The sequence below is a fragment of the Salmo salar genome, chromosome ssa03 (assembly GCF_905237065.1).
Source record: "Salmo salar chromosome ssa03, Ssal_v3.1, whole genome shotgun sequence".
Taxonomy (NCBI): Eukaryota; Metazoa; Chordata; class Actinopteri; order Salmoniformes; family Salmonidae; genus Salmo; species Salmo salar.
Window position 1 is genome coordinate 78,632,488 of NC_059444.1, and position 19,276 is coordinate 78,651,763.

Consider the following 19,276-nt stretch of genomic DNA (forward strand, 5'->3'; position numbering starts at 1 on the left):
GTCGTTCCGCCCCTGAGCAAGGCAGTTAACCCACTGTTCCCCGGGCGCCGAAGACGTGGATGTCAATTAAGGCAGCCTCCTCGCACCTCTCTGATTCATAGGGGTTGGGTTAAATGTGGAAGACACATTTCAGTTGAATACATTCAGTTGGACAACTGACTAGGTACCCCCCTTTCACTCTGACAGAGCTCCAGAGTTTCTCTGTGGAGATGGGAGTAACTTTTTTAAGCTGCAAGGACTGGGAGACTAGTTAGGATTGAGGGAAAGATCAATCACAATCAATCAAATTTATTTATAAAGCCCTTCTTACATCAGCTGATGTCACAAAGTGCTGTTCAGAAACCCAGCCTAAAACCCCAAACAGCAAGCAATGCAGGTGTAGAAGCACGGTGGCTAGGAAAAACTCCCTAGAAAGGCCAGAACCTAGGAAGAAACCTAGAGAGGAACCAGGCTATGAGGAGTGGCCAGTCCTCTTCTGGCTGTTCCGGGTGGAAATTATAACAGAACATGGCCAAGATGTTCAAATGTTCTTAGATGACCAGCAGGGTCAAATAATAATAATCACAGTGGTTGTCGAGGGTGCAACAGGTCAGCACCTCAGAGGTAAATGTCAGTTGGCTTTTCACAGCCGATCATTCAGAGTATCTCTACTGCTCCTTCTGTCTCTAGAGAGTTGAAAACAGCAGGTCTGGGACAGGTAGCACGTCCGGTGAACAGGTCAGGGTTCCATAGCCGCAGGCAGAACAGTTGAAACTGGAGCAGCAGCACGGCCAGGTGGACTGGGGACAGCAAGGAGTCATCAGGCCAGATAGTCCTGAGGCATGGTCCTAGGGCTCAGGTCCTGCGAGAGAAAGAAAGAAAGAATTAGAGAGAGCATACTTAAATTCACACAGGACACCGGATAAGACAAGAGAAATACTCCAGATAAAACAGACTGACCTAGCCCCCCGACACATAAACTACTGTAGCATAAATACTGGAGGCTGAAGATGAACGGAGCAAAGTATACAGAGATCCTTGATGAAAACCTGCTCCAGAGCGCTCAGGACCTCAGAGTGGGGCGATGGTTCACCTTCCAACAGGACAACAACCCTGAGCACACAGCCAAGACAACGCAGGAATGGCTTCAGGACAAGTCTCTTATGGTTCTTGAGTGGCCCAGCCAGAGCCTGGACTTGAAACGAATCGAACATCTCTGAAGAGACCTGACAATAGCTGTGCACCGACGCTCCCCATGCAACCTGATAGAGCCTGAGAGGATCTGCAGAGAATGGGAGAAACTCCCCAAATACCGGTGTGCCAAGCTTGTAGCGTCATACCCAAGAAGATTTGAGGCTGTAATCGCTACCAAAGGTGCTTCAACAAAGTACTGAGTAAAGGGTCTGAATACTTATGGAAATGTGATATTTCAGTTTTTATTTGTAAAAAATTGGCTAAAATAAATAAAACCTATTTTTGTTTTGTCATTATGGGGTATTATGTGTATATTGATGAGGGGGGAAAACTATTTAATCAATTTTAGAATAAGGCTGTAACATAACAAAATGTGGAAAAAGTCAAGGGGTCTGAATACTTTCCGAATGTGACAACATGATGTCTGTACTGTAGCTACTGATTCATTATGAAGTGCTAATATGCGAGCCTGCTTCACGAAATCTAATCACTCAAAACTAGTGGTTCACATGGTGCCTCAATATCCTCAATATTCTCTAAGTCCCAGTAATTGGATATGGGTTCACTTCACATTTAACACAATTAACACAGGAGTATAATGGATAATGTTTCTATTGGTATTATGTTTGTATTGGTAGTTATACAACACAATACGTTTTGCATTAGATAGATGCACTCAAATAATCGAAGTATAGGTTACTTCCACTGTGTGGTAGCCCAATAGGCAGCGCCCAGTTTGTCCCGAGCGACATGCCGTCGAAATTGCTCAGTCCAGTTCAACAACAACTTTTTACGTGCGTGGACAAGCGACATTCAATGCATTTTGTGTGGCCTGCCCTAGAGTAAATCCTGCGGAAAATGCATACATTTAATCTCCTAATTTTCACCCGCTTTCTAATATCTCTTGCTAACATTTAGCTATGTATGCACTAGGCATACAATTCTAGCTACAGTCTGTTCTAGCTAGCTTGCACACTTCCTTGTTAATGTGTGTAGACTGTGTAACGTTACATCTGTCAGCTGACAAATAACATCTATCGTAAGTGGTAGGTCCACAATTTGTTGTAGTAGTCCATAGTTGCCAATATTCCTAGGCGACCGTTTCATATCATTTTCATTTTTCAGACTTCTACACTGAAATGCGGGCTCGTCAGCATTTGGAGAGTTTTTCCCACCACCTCCCAGATATCCGAACTCGACATGGGTTTGTCTAGTTGTCTGTCTGCCCTGTCTCTCTCAGCCCTGCTCACCCTGGCCTTGATAACATGTTTACACCTTAGCTACCTGTCTGACCAAAAGTTGTCACTGATAAAGTTAACTAGCAAACAACAACCATATGAGACACCAATACACCTGTCAGTAAGACCTGGTTTAGAGGAAGATCCAGCAACAAAACAGGCTGGTGAGAGGGAGACAGTGAACCTCCAGAGGGGTAGCTCCCATCCAGCCCCCAGCCACAGATTGCTGTGGGAAGTCCCCCATCCAGCCAGCTCCAGTGGTCCCAGAGAGGCAGAGTGTAGGAGGGTAGCCCTGGAGAGCCGCTTTGACTGCGCCCGGGACCGAGTTCTGAGCCAGACAGAGTGTCAGGGGAGAGGGTGCTGCTATGCCCCCCTACCACAAGGCCTCTCTGGAGGACCCCCCTGGTGCTTCTACCCCCCGTCATACAGCGGCTACAGGATGGGGCCCCTCACCCCCACTTCCAGGGGCCAGGCTGCCACCCTTACTCGGCCCACTCCCTCCTACCTGCCCCGGGATATCTCTACGCTCCGGTTGGAGATCCTGGATGAGACAGAAGGCCGACTGCACCTCACTGTGAGTCTCTGGCTGTATAACCACTCGTATATTTACTGCCAAGATACAGGGTTTGGTTGCCATTGTCTTTCTCTATAACATTGCTTTTAAAAGTGTTGCCTCTGAAAAGGGCGTACAGTATTTGCTAAATGTTTTATCTCATTACTTTTATTATAACCAATCGCTCATCACCGAGAATCATTCTCCTCAGACCACATTATTGTGTAAGAGTCATAACACGTTTCTTCTCCTGACAGTTGAAGGATCCGTTGTCCCGGCGATATGAGGTTCCTTTATCCACTGCCCAGTCCAGGGGTAACACTGACACCCAGGACCACCAATATGTCACTGAGTTTCAACCCGACCCTTTTGGGTTCATAGTGCGCCGAAAATCCAACGGCCGTGTCCTGTGAGTATCCATTGTCAGTTGTTCTTTATGTCTAATATGTCTGGCACTGGTTAATTGATCAGATCTCATAAACCTGACATAAAACTGTTGTAACCATGTCATGGGCCTAACACATAAGATCAGTTTAGATTTATAGATCCCAAAGGGTAAATTGGCTTGCAGATACTACTGCACTGTTGGAGCTAGGAGCACAAGCATTTCGCTTCACCAGCAATAACTTCTGCTAAATATGTGTATGTGACCAATAACATTTCATTTGATTTATATCGCTGTGTTTCTACTTGTAGCAGTCATAAGCATGACATAAGGTGCCCCTGTCCCTACTTATAGTTGCCATAAGCATGACATAAGATGCTCTCTGTCCTGACTTACAACTGTCATAAGCATGCCACCTCTGTCCTCTGTCTGTCAGTGTGAACACCACGGTGGCCCCGCTGCTGTATGCTGACCAGTACCTGCAGCTGTCCACCTCCCTGGCCTCCTCACTGGTGTCTGGGCTGGGGGAACACTACACCCCCCTCAGCCTGGACCTCAATTGGACCTCCCTCACCCTTTGGAACAGGGACATGGCACCCCACGTGAATCTGACTTCATTATCGTCATCATTGTCATTCATTTGTTTCCTTTTTAAATCATGGTCAGGAGTGGTAAGTATGTGAGATGTGTCTTCTTTGTCCACCATGCAGGGCGATGCCAACCTTTATGGGTCCCATCCGTTCTACATGGTGCAGGAGGGGGATGGACAGGCTCACGGGGTCTTCCTGCTCAACAGTAATGCCATGGGTAAGAAAGCATGTTGCTCCATGTACCATATCTTTAATCAGAAATGTTTTGTTCCAATAGGAAAGCTTTGGTTTGAGCTAGTAGAGTTTTTAATGTATCATGCTACTTAGCAGCTCTGTCCAGAATGTCGCCAGTCAATCTTTTTTCCATGTTCACATGGCACAGTACTTCAACTGTATCAAGATACAGGTTTACATGATTGAGCTGAGTTTGACCTCTCCTTCTCTCTGTAGAGGTGGTGCTGCAGCCTAGCCCTGCTCTGACCTGGGTGGCTGTGGGAGGAATCCTGGACCTGTACATCTTCCTGGGCCCTGACCCTCAGAGTGTTGTCAGACAGTACCTCCAGGTTATAGGTATGGCTATATATGACCTTTAGCTGTAACTTCCTGTTACTGAATATCCTTTTATTGTCTCCTATCCCAATGTTGCTATGGTGGGTCAGGCCACTGGTGGGTCACAACTAATTCATTTTGGGTAATAGCTAAGGAAAATATATTGGCTGTCTGTGTCCCAATGTCCTAGTAGTCTGAACTTGCTGCCTCATCTCCTTTCCTTCATCTCCTTTCACTTATGTGAAAGAACTAGACTGGTGAAAGCAAATACATTTTCTACCATTAGGCACCATCCACCATATAGGCATTATCCACCATAATATGGTGTGGCTTGTTTGGTGTCTGCTGTGAAGTAATACCACAACAAGTCAACTACTTGATTGATGAAGGCATGTCATCCAGCAAAGACAGCAGTGCAGTCATCAACTACATGCACCATTTCTTCACCAACTACGTTGGGGAAACACGTGTGTACCTGAATTGTGATAACTGCAGTGGCCAAAAGAAGAACAAGTTTGTGCTCTGGTATTGTGCCTGGTGGACCATGCACAAGCTCCACTACAGTCTGGACCTTCACTTCCTGATCACAGGCCACACCAAGTTTGCCCGCGACTGGTGCTTCAGCCTCATCAAGCAGCGGTTCAGAAAGACCAGAGTGAACACTTTGTCTGAGATTGCTGGTGTTGTGAAGGACAGATCTGTGACAGGGGTCAACATCCCACAGCTGGTTGGACCGGCCAGCAACAACACCTGACTCCGTACTTCAGGCCGCTGCCACAGTTCAAGCAGTACCAGCACTTCAGGTGAATATAATTTTCATTGCATTGTATGAGGTTATTCTTCTTATCTAAACTTGGGAGGTGAATTGATGTCTTCTACGTTATTTTTGGTTATTTCCTGTTTTACAGCTTCAGTGCTCTGGAGTCTGGTGTTGTTGTAGCCAAGGAGCATTCAGACTCTGCTGCTGTACAATGCTGACATCCTTCCTCCCATGGATGGTCTGCCTGTACAAGCACCACCTGGACACAGCTAGACAAACATATGTTTTTGAGAAGATCAGGGATTTTTGCTGACGAAGAGGCTATGGACATCACATGCTCTGCACCAAAGTCAAGGGCAGGACAGAAACAGGCTCTCCAAATAAATATAGATTCCGTTGTTCTTGTGTGGTTCAGACAGACCATCAGCACTATCTGCAGTGCCTCTATTCAAATGACTCTCCTGCTACTATTATTATTTGATCCTGCTGCTCAGCCTCTTTCCCCCTGATTGTATGCATATAACTACCTCATCTATCACTGATATTGTTATTCATATTGTTCTTGTACATACTGTATATTCTTTTATTCATTTTGACACTTTCTGATATTGCTACTATGCAAGTAACCATTTGGCTGTACCGTTTACACCTTCTGTAGAGACCCATCCACTTGGCAAGATGTGGCTAGCATTAAAGCATTTCTTTCACATGACCCATCATTTAAGTGTGTCTGGGTAAGAGTCAATTAATATTTATAAAATATTTTTTATCTGGACACTTTCTGTTTACCTGGAATTGTTCATTATTGTAGGCTACTACTTTTACCACTTTAAATCTTAATCTTTCCTTAAAGAGATGGGTGGGACTGGCTTAAGAGGGTGTGAACAATGCTGAATGGGTGTAAACAAAGAGCTCTCCAGTAGGTACCAAATCATTCAAAGGCTATTTTCTCAAAAGTGAGTTCACAAGTTTATCAACTTTCAAAGCAGAATTACTTTCCCATTGTTCCTCAAACATGCAGTGTATGATATACCATGTTGTAGCTGTGAGTCTCTACTTTTATCGAATGTAAAAAAAAAAACAATGTCAAATTTTGCTACGTAAGTCCAATTTGAGCAGGTTGGTTTGCTCTCACCTTTTGTGAATCTTCCGCCATAGCTAATGTTTACCCCGTCTTCCTCTCCCAGGGTACCCTATGATGCCTCCTTATTGGTCACTGGGGTTCCACCTGTGTCGCTGGGGTTACCGGTCCACCAACGCAACCCGAGAGGTGGTGCGATGCATGCACAACGCCAACTTCCCCCTGGTAAAGATGCTGGAGAAAACACTTATATTGTAGTACTGTATTATCACTTGGGTTGACAACTATTGGGTAATGCTAACATTGAATGAGCATCAACATTGGATTAGCAGATTAGCATGGAGAAAACCCATTGTAGCATGATAATACTGTAATAGGTTTTCTCCATGCTAATGCTAATTGGATGTTTGCATTCTCAAGTTCAGTATTATCATGCCACTGAGGGTTCACAACTCATGGAAAACACTCACTGCATTCTTTAGTTCAACTGCTTTTGTTTTTGGTCAGGATGTGCAGTGGAATGACCTGGATTACGCAGACAAGCGTCGGGTGTTCACCTTTGACCCCCAGCGCTTTGTGGACCTGCCAGACATGGTGAAGGAGTTCCATCAGAAGGGCATGAAGTACATTCTCATCCTGGTAAGAGAGCGGCCTCAACCCTCACGATATGTGGGACACATAGGCACACTAATAACTCATATTAGATTGAAATAGTGGTTCAATGTCATTTTTGATTCTAAATAACAGTCAGCGTTGTGATTTAATTGTTAAAAGTGCAGTATTGGAAGGTACAAGTCAAGGAAGCTTTCCTTCTCAATCCACAAGATGGCAGCAAAAGCATTACTGTCATTTATTTTAGAAGCATCTTTCCTGTTTGTTCTCTTTCCCAGGACCCAGGGATCAGCAGCACCAGCCCCCCTGGTACTTACCCACCCTTTGATGAGGGTCAGCGGAGAGGGGTCTTCATCAGGAACTCTACAGGACAGACACTCATAGGGAAGGTCAGACCTAAAACTCTCACTTCTCTATCTGGAGACCCACTGTAAACTGGGCTACATATACTCTGAATAGTTTGGAAAGAACATATTTTTTATCTGCTTGATAACATTGTGTATGTCCATTGTGTATTCAAGTAATGTGTCCTCTGAAAAGCAAGGTTACACTAAACAAAACCCCCTCTTGAAGCTGTGTGTGTGTGTGCGTGCGTGCAGGTGTGTGTGTGTGTGGAAAGGTATGCATGTTCGGTTCCTCACTCTTCTTCCTCTGTGTCCAGGTGTGGCCTGGTCCGACAGCGTTCCCTGACTTTACCAACCCAGAGACACAGAGCTGGTGGGAGGACTGCATTCGGGAGTTCCACTCCAGAGTCCCGCTAGATGGCCTGTGGATTGTGAGTGTGTCGCAGATAGAAATGTCTCTTAGAGAGCTGAAATCATCCCCTATTCTATTCTATTATATTCTATATTATATTCTATTCTATATTTGTACTAACAAGCTTGCATCATCCAGGCTGTGTCACTGCTACTCAGCATCCAGCACACTCTTTCTCTTGTCCCTCTGTTCTCAGGATATGAATGAACCAGCCAGTTTTGTGCAGGGCTCTGTGGAAGGGTGTCCTGACAGTGATTTGGAGCGCCCCCCCTACGTGCCACGTGAGTGTGCTGCAGCTGAGTAGTTTCCTGTCTATATAAAATCAGTTGAGGAATTAAGTTCATTCATTGCATTTACATTTTTACATTTTCATTTCCATTCTCTTTCCATTCTCCATACACACATCCAGGGGTGGTTGGAGGACAGCTGAACACTGGTACACTCTGCATGTCTGCTCAACAGAACCTGTCCACTCACTACAACCTGCATAACCTCTATGGGCTGACGGAGGCTAGCGCCACCCACAGGTCAGACACAGCACTACAGGGATCAGTGTCGCACTTATCCTGAGACTGTTGGCACTTTTACTTCTGCTTGTTTGAATGAAGCAGATTGTATTTATCTTGTCTACATTACACATTTGTAACTGTAGTTGGAAGATCAGTTATAGCCTTTGACCCTCTCAGTGCCCTGGTGAAGGTCCGGGGGTCGCGACCCTTCGTGCTGTCCCGCTCCTCCTTCCCTGGCATCGGCCGCTTCTCCGGAGTCTGGACGGGAGATGTGAGGAGCGACTGGGAGCAGCTCAGATACTCCATCCCTGGTGAGGGGAAAGACATCGCCAACATTCCCATCTCCGTTCCAAGCCATTCCTATTCTCAACGAGATTCCCAAAGCTATTCACAAGCCCTGTGTGTTTTAGCCATCAGAGTACTAATGGTACCGATGCACCATCCAGACAGTACATGTTGCAGTGTGCTCTTACTCAGCACTTTGTCTCTATTGTCTTTAGTTGAAAGAGTGCCTAGACAGAGTAGGAGCCTTTTCAGTGGTAGTTATCTATGGACTTGAATGAGGGGTTTGAATAGAAAAATGCCCAGACTTGTAATGGAACCACCTACTATTTATTTGACTGTATGTAGCTAGCAAGTACAGAGAGATGCCTCTGACTGCCTGACATCAAAGTTAAATAATGAATACAGTAATAATGAATAAATATGAATTAATATGTTCAATATCCGTCCGTCCCTCCACCCCCCAGCGGTGCTGCTGTTTGGCCTGTTCGGGGTGCCCCTGGTGGGGGCGGATGTGTGTGGGTTCGGGGGGGACACCACAGAGGAGCTGTGTGTACGCTGGACCCAGCTTGGAGCCTTCTACCCCTTCATGAGGAACCACAACGACAAGCCCAACGCTGTGAGTGTGTGTGTGTGTGTGTGGTTTTATGGTCTTTACCAGTTAACTCAGTTGGATAGGAATTTACCACCATTTTTTCCTGACCTGCTAATGTCTTTTCACTGTCTCTATGTAACCAAGTTACAATGTTTTCCTATTTACCATGATGGCTGACCTGCTAGTGTTTTCACTGTGTGTATGTAACAGTCCATCGGTCCCATGCATTATGAATGGAGGTAACTCTAGCTCTGTGTGTAGCCCCAGGAGCCCTATGTGTTTGGGCTGGAGGCCCAGGCAGCCATGCGTAGCGCGGTGATGTTACGTTACTCTCTCCTGCCGTTCCTCTACACACTCTTCTACCACGCACACACCTCCGCAGACACTGTGGCCACGCCTCTCTTCCTCCGGTACGTCCCTCTACTCCTCTCTTCTTCAGTTATCATTGTCCACTCTTCCCTTCTCTCTCTCTTCAACATTTGGATACTATTGTAACACATCTTATTTACTGTGTTGATACTGTTCTCTGGCCCTCCCTCTCTGTCCATCTCCCAGGTTCCCCTCGGACCCTAACTGCCAGACCATAGACAGACAGTTCCTGTGGGGGAGTTCTCTGCTCGTCAGCCCAGTGTTAGAGCAGGGGGCAGTGGAGTTGGCTGCCTACCTCCCCCCGGGGACTTGGTACAGTCTGCACAATGTAAACAGCTCCTAGATTCAATACAGTTATACACTGAGCGTACAAAACATTAAGAACACCTTCCTAATATTGAGTTGGAACCCCCCTTTTGCCCTCAGAACAGGCTCAATTTGTCAGGGCACGAACTCTACAAGGTGGCAAAAGCCTTCCACAGGGATGCTGGCTCATGTTGACTCCAATGCTTCCCACAGTTGTGTCAAGTTGGCTGGATGTCCTTTGGGTAGTGAACCCTTCTTGATACATACGGGAAACTATTGAAAGCCCAGCAGCGTTGCAGTTCTTGACACAAAATGGTGCGCCTGGCACCTACTACCATACCCCGTTCATAGGCACTTAAATATTTTGTCTTGTCCATTCACCCTCTGAATGGCACACATACACAATCCATGTCTCAATTGTCTCAAGGCTTAAAAATCCTTATTTAAATTGTCTCCTCCCCTTCATCTACACTGATTGAAGTGGATTTAACAGGTGACAACAGGGGATAATAGCTTTCACCTCAATCAGTCCATGGCATGGAATGAGCAGGTGTTCCTAATGTTTTGTACACTCAGTGTATTTCTATAGGCCTTTCATAATGTCACTGCAATTAGTTCGCAACTGATTAAAGGGATTCCAAGGAGACCAAGACCATCTTTTCTGTCGTTAACAGACGCAGATTGATAAAAATCCATCTGTGTGAGCCTTTCTTAGGGTCTTGTAGGCTTACTTTAGGACCAGACATAGATCTGTTGTACTGTGTATACTATAACCATATTTCAGTGGTCATCTCTTTCATCCCTTCCTCCCTAGGGCCAGCCGTTCTACAGTAAGGGTCAGTACCTGCTCCTCCCAGCCCCTCTGGACACCATCAATGTCCATGTGAGAGAGGGACACATCATCCCACAGCAGGTGTGTGTGTCCTCTGTACACAATAGGATTTGGTCTGTTGTTTCATTGTGTGACAAAGCTTCATCTTAGGCCCATATTGTGGGTGTTACATACTGATAGTGGAGGAGATGAATGAGCTGCCAAACTCTCATATCATGAAATCAATTCAAGTTATTTGTCATAGAACAAGAGACCCAAAATTCCTTTGTGAAACTATGTGATAAAACCTAAAATGAAATACTCTCTGTATACTAATCTGACAGTTGTTTTGAAGCTTGTATGAGTTTTCTGTGTAAAACCTGTTGCCTGTCTTAATCAGTAATTATATTATATATTTCAATGAAAAATCCCCTCAAACCCCCTCTAACTGATACAGGAGCCAGGCCTGACTACCTCAGCTTCTCGCAGTAACCCTTTCCTCCTGATGGTGGCGCTGTCTCCTGGGGGCTGGGCCTGGGGTGACCTGTTCTGGGACGACGGGGACAGTCTGGACACCTTCCAGAGAGGAGACTACTCCTATGTTATCTTCATCGCTGGACAGGTAGGAGATGTAGAGGTCACATAGGGTCCTGAGTTTTTCCTGATCACATGACCTGACCAAGGAAAACTCTGGGCCCTAGTTATAGCCCACTTCAAGGCTATCCCTGATGCAGTGAAAAAAATGAAGTAAGCTTTATGCGACATCTTTTTGAGTGCGGACCATCACACCTTTTGTTTGTCCTTCAAGGTATTTCATGACATTTGGGTAGGAAAAACGTAGGGCCCTAAATGGACTTTAAAGAGAGGATGGAGATCAGAGAGTTATCTAGGGTGATTTGGATGTTTCTTCAGTACAGTATGTTTCTATCAATGCTCTCAAGATTGAGATCCAGGTCCAATCCAATCAAGATAGACGTACTCTTCCCCTGCCATCCTGTGAACAGTAGACCTAACTGTAATGTCTAATGTCTAACTATACATGTGTGTGTTTGCCAGTGGGGATCAATAAGGTTTTCATTTGATCCAGTCCCAGGTGGTGAGTGACCCCCTGCGTCAGAACGGGGCACTGGACGGGCTGGTGCTGGGAGGGCTGCGGGTGTTCGGGGTGCCTTCCCCACCACGCTATGTATGGGCCAATGGAAAGAAAGTGTGGGATTTCTCTTATCGGACTGACACCAAGGTGAGCTGTAGCTGGCTGAGTTACCTCTATAGAGTTTAGAATTAAGAAATAGTAGAACGAACAGTCTAATTCTGCTTGCCTATCTGTCTATTCTATTCTAATCTCTAGTATAATATGATATATTGTTTATAATCCTTTCTTTCTGTGTCTGTCTGTAGGTTCTGACGGTGACCAGCCTGGCCCTGCCCATGTCAGAGGTGTTTGAAGTCCTGTGGACCTTGTGAGCCTTATGAACTGTATGACTCAGTGGACTCTGACCCAGTAGACAGCCTCTCAGGTGGTTCTGGAACTCCTGACCTAGCACATCTCTGACAAAAACCTCAAAGTTTCCCCTCCATCACTGCTACCCTGGGTAAGACATTGCTCTTATAGACTCCTGGGTTTCTGAAAGGACGGACTACACTGAAGTATTTTTGGAAATCATGTTTTTATATTCAACTGTATTTTCAATAAAATTATGTGAAAAGGACTAGAGTGAACTGTGTGGGTGAAAGCTCTATTAGATATCTCTCCATTTCCTTGTTGTTGCAGATGAGTGATTACATGACATTGTCTCAGGTGAGATGCTGAGACAGTGGTGTGAGATAGAGAATTATGGTCATTCTAGAACACTAGGCTGAAATGTATTTTAATTTGTCTCTAAGAATATATCTATCTATCTTTTTTTAAATCTTTCTAACCTTTTCTTTTATTTGTTAAGCACTTTTGAAATACATCACCTGTAAGAAATGTTCTCTATAAATAACATTTGATTGATTGATAAATCTTGTGCTGAGGAGGACAGCAGTGGCTCTACACAATTGTTTTTATTAATTGAACATCTAAAATTGACGAGAATATGCCCATTCTGTACTCTTCCAGCATGATGGTAGGCTCTGTGTTAAGTCTCATCAAATTACTTCCAGTGATATTGCCACATTGTTACCATTAAAGGCAATTGTTAGGTCTGGGTTTGTTTCTCCTAAGCTAAGCATTGTTTCTCATGTTCTCCTATTAGTGAGCTGTCACCACTCAGTGTTTGAATGTGCAGTCAATTATCTCTTTCTTAATCTACTTCATAGTCCCGAGGGCGGTCTAAGGCACTACTTCTCAGTGCTAGAGGCATCACTACAGACCATGGTTCGATTCCAGGCTGTATCACTTCCGGCCGTGATTGGAAGTCCCATAGGGCAGCGCACAATTGTAAATAAGAATTAGTTCTTAACTGACTTGTCTAGTTAAATAAAAATACTCTTCCCATCTGGAACATCTGCCTTATAACTCAGTGCAGTTAAGCTCAATACAGTTACACATTGTAAACAATTCTGAATTGTACAACATATCATACCTGTAGTATGGTTATGTTAGCTTATGTTTTAAATTATTTTTTGTTATTGTTTAAAACATTGGCCTCGAAATACCTTGTTTTGAAACAGTCATTTTGATATGTGCTGTTTATTGTTTAAATGATTGCTCATTGTCCTTGCTGCTAGTGGTTTACCTGCCATATATAAGAGTTCCAGCGGGACATCTGAGATCCGCGTCATGATGCTCCGACTCCACTGGTCCTGATGATGCTCATGTGAGTTCAGGATCAGCCAACTGCAGTGAAGCTTTCGGCATTGACCTCTAAAACGTCATACTATGTTAAAAGGTTAGCCTTACTTAGATATGTCATTGTGATGTGTTGACGATCATTTGCTTTTGCTAATAAGACAAACATACTTCCAAATGTAATGTGATCCTAATAGTTGACTGGTCCGTGCTTTCACAGAAGCAGCCTTTATCCAGTCTGCCATCCCGGAAGCGGAGGAATTTGGGGGTTGGGTTAGAGAAACATAGCAGCTCCGCGTGCGGTAGAGGAAGACCGCACGGATACAAACACGCACACCGCGTAACAAAATACCGAAGACGTGACCTCAAACTACACGGATACAACCACCATAAACATCGCTTCGGAATGGATAAGCGGAAAAGACAGTAGTCTCGGGTGGGACAGAGGGTGAGAAAGCAAAGACCGCATCGCCTGTGTTTTTGAGTGTGCATTTATTTATTAAGTCCTCTGCTCGCACAGGTGTACACCGATGACCGAGAAGGAACCAAACGACCTCGTTTATTATGGATAAGGTTATGGTGTTTGTAGCCTACACGACCCCTTATTAACTAGGCTAGGCTATTCCTTTGGCGAACTATACGGGTTGGTTGGGATGTGCACTGCATGTGATGGGGAGAAATTTGAGGACATAGGCCAGCCAGTTAGACTAAAATATGTATTCGTGATGGTAGGCTTAACTACAGATAAAATCCCTGCCCGGCCAAACCGATAGCAATGTCGGAGAGGCAGGAGAAGGACCGGGCCCGTGAAAAAGAATGCTGCGGCAGCGAGAATCCCGCTGTTCCATCCTCCTGTCAAATGGATGTTTCCTGTCGTTGAAACAATGTGTCAATAGTTGATGTAGCCTCGTCATCACGGACGGCACGCCACTCTTGAGGATTTTCCTCTTCCTATGTCGCGTAGGCTATTGATAGCTTACAGCTATAATTTCCATATGGCTATCGCATTGACTTCATATCTATCTGTTTATAGCTATAACAGGGTCAAATTCTAGGCCTATGCCTTGTGAATGTGATTTGGGAAGGTGGTCTAAGCCAACCATTTTCAGTTCACATTCGAGTTGTCTCACCTAGGCTACTTCTATTCAAGCTCTACTTTACTAGGTCAAATGTAAACAGAATACTTATTGCTCTGTCTGTGTCTGATGCATAGTCTATTGACTTTTTCCTCATGGAAGTGAGTCAGCCTGAGGGATTGCAACTCACTGAGAGTGCGTGTGGTTATTTAAAGTCTTTGCTGCCCCCCCAGGCAGTGGTTTGGTGTCACAATCCAGATGAACGGGAGAGGCAGTTAATTATGGAAGCCTCCTCTATTCAAATGTCAGCAGCCTGACAAGTTTGTTAGCGTGGCCCGGAGGTGAACTTGGACCCACTGATCTGAGGCACTGGAATCCTCTGTGTTTATAGTCATTGAGGCTGGCAGGACACAGTGGGATACTGTACTGATACTCTCGCTCTGTAATCTCATTGGGGAACGTTTAGTTGTCTCAGAAAATCCTTAGGACTGTTTTGTTTGAAGTTTTTCTGAACAAAACAACTCCATACAGCAAGGCAGAAGGAGATGAATACTAAATGAGATGAATGGCTACAGAAAAAATGATGACCGAATGCAGACTTCACACTCACAGGAGAGTAACACGTTCTTTGGAAAGATGTCTCCATGTTGGAATGCTACAGTAGGACCAGTGTGAGGTGACAGAGGCTAAAGTGGAGGAGACAAGGCAATGTGTGAACACACACTGAGGTGATGACAGCATGGAAGAAGGAGAGAGCATTGTGCTATATCAGTCAGGCTCCCTGCTTAGTCACATGCTGAATATGGAGTCATATCACACTCTGACCTCTTCTCGCCCTGCTGCTATCATACCCACCAGAATAACCTCCGGCTATGGATACACACAGAGAACTGCTTATAGCTGTTTTACCACCAAATAACCTCTAACTTCCCTGTTTTGGTGGAGATCTCCACTGTCTATCAACTGGTTAGGGGTAGCTGTTGTCTGGGGTGACCAGAAGGAGAAAAATGCACTATGAAATGTAGCTTTAATCTGCTGAGGTATGGCTGGAAGGTCCAGGGGGGTATGGTTGACACTGAACACCTGGTATAGTGAGTTCATCCTAGTTTACTACTGCTCATTTGTAAGTGGAGTCAATGGATTGGCTTTGTTCTGTAAGCAGTTACCATGTAAATGTTCATGTGAGCAGCTCAGCGCTATGGCCAGAGTGGTTTTAGGATGGTTGTAGTACTGAAGTATAGTGTGTACATGTGTAACAGTGTAGGTTCCGTCCCTCTCTTCGCCCCAACCTGGGCTCGAACCAGGGACCCTTGCACACATCAACAACTGACACCCACGAAGCATCGTTACCCATCGCGCCACAAAAGCCGCGGCCCTTGCAACGCAAGGGGAAACCCTACTTCAAGTCTCAGAGCGAGTGACGTCACTGATTGAAATGCTATTAGCGCGCACCACCGCTAACTAACTAGCCATTTCACATCGGTTACACATGCAGTGTTCTAAGAAAGGTAGCCTAAGAGAGAAACTTAATCATTGTAAAGTGTTACCTGGCCAAATGAGTACATTTGTTGCATTCCTAGGAACCTCACTCACTCTCTCTAGCCTGGTACCCGGTCTGTTTGTGCTGTCCTGCCAACTCCTATGATCATTGTCAGTCCAAAGACCATAGCAGTTGGCAAGACGGCACAAACATATCTGGGACGAGGCTACAGTACATACTCACTGGCCTTGCCCGGATTTCGGGGTAGAAGACTTCCTGTCCGAGTCCTGATAAGCCAGTAGGGTGAAGTTACCCCTAGATGCTGATCTTGTGTCAGTTTTGCATTTCCCCCACAAATGGTTATGGTTAGGATTGGGAGAGGGGAAGCATCACCCTGGAGCCCTGTTAACAGGAAGTCATGGGGCATAGAGTTAATCAAAAGAGGTAAACATGGCTACCTCCCAAATGGCACTCTATTCTCTGTCGCGCACTACTTTCTACCTCGGCACATAGGGCTCTGGACTAAAGTAGTGCACCATATAGGGGATAGGGTGCCATTTGGGTCACAGGTCATGACTCAGGGTTCTGAGGAAGAGGAAAAGGAGGGAACATTCCACACATTCAGGAGTAGTGGGGCCCTGGGAATGTAGCCGATGTCATAGACTGTAGTGATAGGGAACTAGGCTACATTATCATAGGGTCGCACAGAGGAACTTACACAGTATGGAATAACACTGATGTGCCAGTAGCGATAGTGGCCAATTCCAGTCAGCAGAAAGGTTGACTGGAATGAACTGCAAAATTATTTTATTTACAGTCCTAGTGTAGTCTCTTTCATCAGCCGCTGTGAAAGCTATGAGTCTGGCATGTGAGACCAGTCATAGTGTAATCTCTTTCATCAGCCGCTGTGAAAGCTATGAGTCTGGCATATGAGACCAGTCATAGTGTAGTCTCTTTCATCAGCCACTGTGAAAGCTATGAGTCTGGCATGTGAGACCAGTCATAGTGTAGTCTCTTTCATCAGCCACTGTGAAAGCTATGAGTCTGGCATGTGAGACCAGTCATAGTGTAGTCTCTTTCATCAGCTGCTGTGAAAGCTATGAGTCTGGCATGTGAGACCAGTCATAGTGCACAGTTGTGTGACATGTTGAGAATAGTCATAGATGCTGACATCTGTTAGCTCCTAATAACAGACTAGGATTTCACATAGAATGATTGACCAGGTTTCTGTAGTGTGTGTGTGTGTGTTTGTTTATTCAAGGTGGGGGACACACTTGCACACACACGCCTACACTGACAGAGCCAAGTAAGTGTCTGAGTCAAGATAGTTGACGTGGCATAGGAAAACACTAACTGTGAATTTTTGTTGCATGCCAGGGTTGACTTGTTGGGTAAGAACACACTAATACTATACAAACATCACAGTGTAACTTGAGTACAAATGTCTGTCACTGCCTTTAAATGAAAGCTCAAACTGTAAAAGAGTTAGCTTTGCCATGTATGATTATATACGTTGCCTTCAGAAAGTATTCACACCGCTCGATTTATGTTATAGCCTGAAGTAAAAATGAATACAATATTTTTCACACCCATCTACACACAATAATAATGACAAAGTGAGAACATGTTTTTAGAAATGTTAGGACATTTTAAAAGCTTTGCACACCTGGATTGTACAATATTTGCACATTATTATTTTAGCCATGTTCAATTCTTGCCATAGATTTTGAAGTAGATTTGAGTCAAAACTGTAACTAGGCCACATTGAAACATTCAATGGCATCTTGATAAGCAACTGCAGTGTATATTTGACCTTGTGTTTTAGGTTATTGTCCTGCTGAAAAGTGAATTGTCTCCCAGTGTCTGTTGGAAAGCAGACTGAACCAGGTTTTCCTCTAGGATCTTGCCTGTGCTTAGCTCTATTTGTTTCTTTTCATACAAAAAAATCAAGATTCTCTGGTCTGATGAAACCAAGATTGAACTCTTTAGCCTGAATGTCAAGCGTCACGTATGGAGGAAACCTGGCACCATCCCTACGGTGAAGCATGGTGGTGGCAGCATCATGCTGTGGGGATGTTTTTCAGTGGCAGGGACTGGGAGACTAGTTTGGAACGAGGGAAAGATGAACGGGGCAAAGTACACAGAGATCCTTGATGAAAACCTGCTCAGGACCTCCAACTGGGGCAAGGGTTCACCATCCAACAGGACAATGACCTTAAGCGTACAGCCAAAACAACGCATGGGAGAATCTCCCCAAATACAGGTGTGTCAAGCTTGTAGCGTCATACCAAAGAAGAATCGAGGCTGTAATCGCTGCCAAAGGTGCTTCAACGAAGTACTTAGTAAAGGGTCTGAATACTTATGTAGATCAAATTGTATTTGTCACATACACGTTTAGCAGAAGTTATTGCGGGTGTAGCGAAATGCTTGTGTTCCTAGCTCCAACAGTGCAGTAATGTCTAACAATTCACAACAATACACACAATACGCACAACCTAAAAGTAAAATAATGGAATTAAGGAATATATAAATGTGATATTTCAGTTATTTTTTATAAATTAGCTAACATTTATAAAAACCTGTTTTTGCTTTGTCATTATGGGGTATTGTGTATAGATTGATGAGGGGAAAAATAATATTTAATACATTTTAGAATAAGGCTGTAACGTAACAAAATGGAGAAAAAGTCAAGGGGTTTGAATACTTTCCGAAGGCACTGTATATATGATTTGTTAATTTGAATAGGCAAATGTCGTACTGTAAGACACTAGTGCCCCATCTCCTCCATTCTGACCTGATTCTGTCTCTCTCCATCCCTGTCCCCCTCTCTCACCTTTCCTCCTCCCCCCACTCCAGAGGATGGGCGCAGAGTCCTGGTGTCGGTGTAGATGTCTCTCGGTCGGCTCTTGCGACGCGCCTCCTCCAAGGCCTCGGACCTCCTGACCTTTAACCCAGGGTCGGCGGGGTCGCGGAACAGCTTGGACGGAGAAATCATCTTCTCCAAGAACAATGTGTGTGTGCACCCTGCCGAGCCCCTGCCGGGCCTGCCCGAACACCACCCAGGTACAGTATATAGCTGTTTAGGAGTCCCCTACATAAGGGTCCTATTCATTAGGGCACACCGTAGCTAACGTCTTTGCAACGGAGAAGAGCATTTCTTATCGGACAAGTTCAGGCAGTCCCTTCCTGTTTCAGTCCATTTTCTTGCATTTGGTGCCTAATACATACAACCCTGGGGTGTATTCAGTGAGCTGAACTATTCTGAACATCATAGACATGTAATGAATAGCACTAACACGATTCCCTATTCTACCTGACACAATCATATTTGTTCTACACCATACATTTCTATCGGAATGTTCTGTAACATTACATCCT

The 19,276-nt window shown here is 44.8% G+C and overlaps 2 protein-coding genes across 6 annotated transcripts in view; both read left to right on the forward strand.

Moving 5' to 3' along the window:
- Window positions 1-1,914: 1,914 nt before the first annotated feature.
- Window positions 1,915-12,278, forward strand: gaa (alpha glucosidase). 5 transcript variants are annotated; one of them, XM_045715516.1, is made up of 20 exons: window positions 1,916-2,219; window positions 2,299-2,985; window positions 3,222-3,373; window positions 3,786-3,951; window positions 4,060-4,156; window positions 4,390-4,509; window positions 6,436-6,554; window positions 6,837-6,968; window positions 7,220-7,330; window positions 7,603-7,716; window positions 7,894-7,978; window positions 8,107-8,224; window positions 8,384-8,517; window positions 8,956-9,107; window positions 9,345-9,493; window positions 9,639-9,780; window positions 10,573-10,671; window positions 11,027-11,191; window positions 11,657-11,809; window positions 11,968-12,278. In XM_045715516.1, exons 2-20 carry the CDS (start codon window positions 2,374-2,376, stop codon window positions 12,031-12,033), a joined length of 2,886 nt encoding a protein of 961 aa, XP_045571472.1. In that variant the 5' UTR covers window positions 1,916-2,219; window positions 2,299-2,373; the 3' UTR covers window positions 12,034-12,278. The 5 variants fall into 5 exon arrangements, with proteins under 5 accessions (XP_045571476.1, XP_045571472.1, XP_045571473.1 ...); XM_045715517.1 differs by having other exon boundaries at window positions 1,918-2,212; XM_045715519.1 differs by having other exon boundaries at window positions 1,923-1,967.
- A 1,190-nt stretch (window positions 12,279-13,468) lies between these two features.
- LOC106601774 (TBC1 domain family member 16-like) overlaps window positions 13,469-19,276 on the forward strand; it is a 29,037-nt gene continuing 23,229 nt past the window's right edge. The window contains 2 exon segments of the mRNA XM_045715521.1: window positions 13,469-13,790; window positions 18,755-18,961. Coding sequence (XP_045571477.1) covers window positions 18,787-18,961 — 175 coding nt within the window. The 5' untranslated portion in view covers window positions 13,469-13,790; window positions 18,755-18,786.

Bases quoted from the DNA above. Each gene is read 5' to 3' on its own strand.
- gaa (XM_045715516.1), top strand. From the start codon at position 2,374: ATGGGTTTGTCTAGTTGTCTGTCTGCCCTGTCTCTCTCAGCCCTGCTC. The intron at 7,331-7,602 runs GTCAGACCTAAA...CTCTGTGTCCAG, and splicing joins GACAGACACTCATAGGGAAG to GTGTGGCCTGGTCCGACAGC. The intron at 10,672-11,026 runs GTGTGTGTGTCC...TAACTGATACAG, and splicing joins GACACATCATCCCACAGCAG to GAGCCAGGCCTGACTACCTC.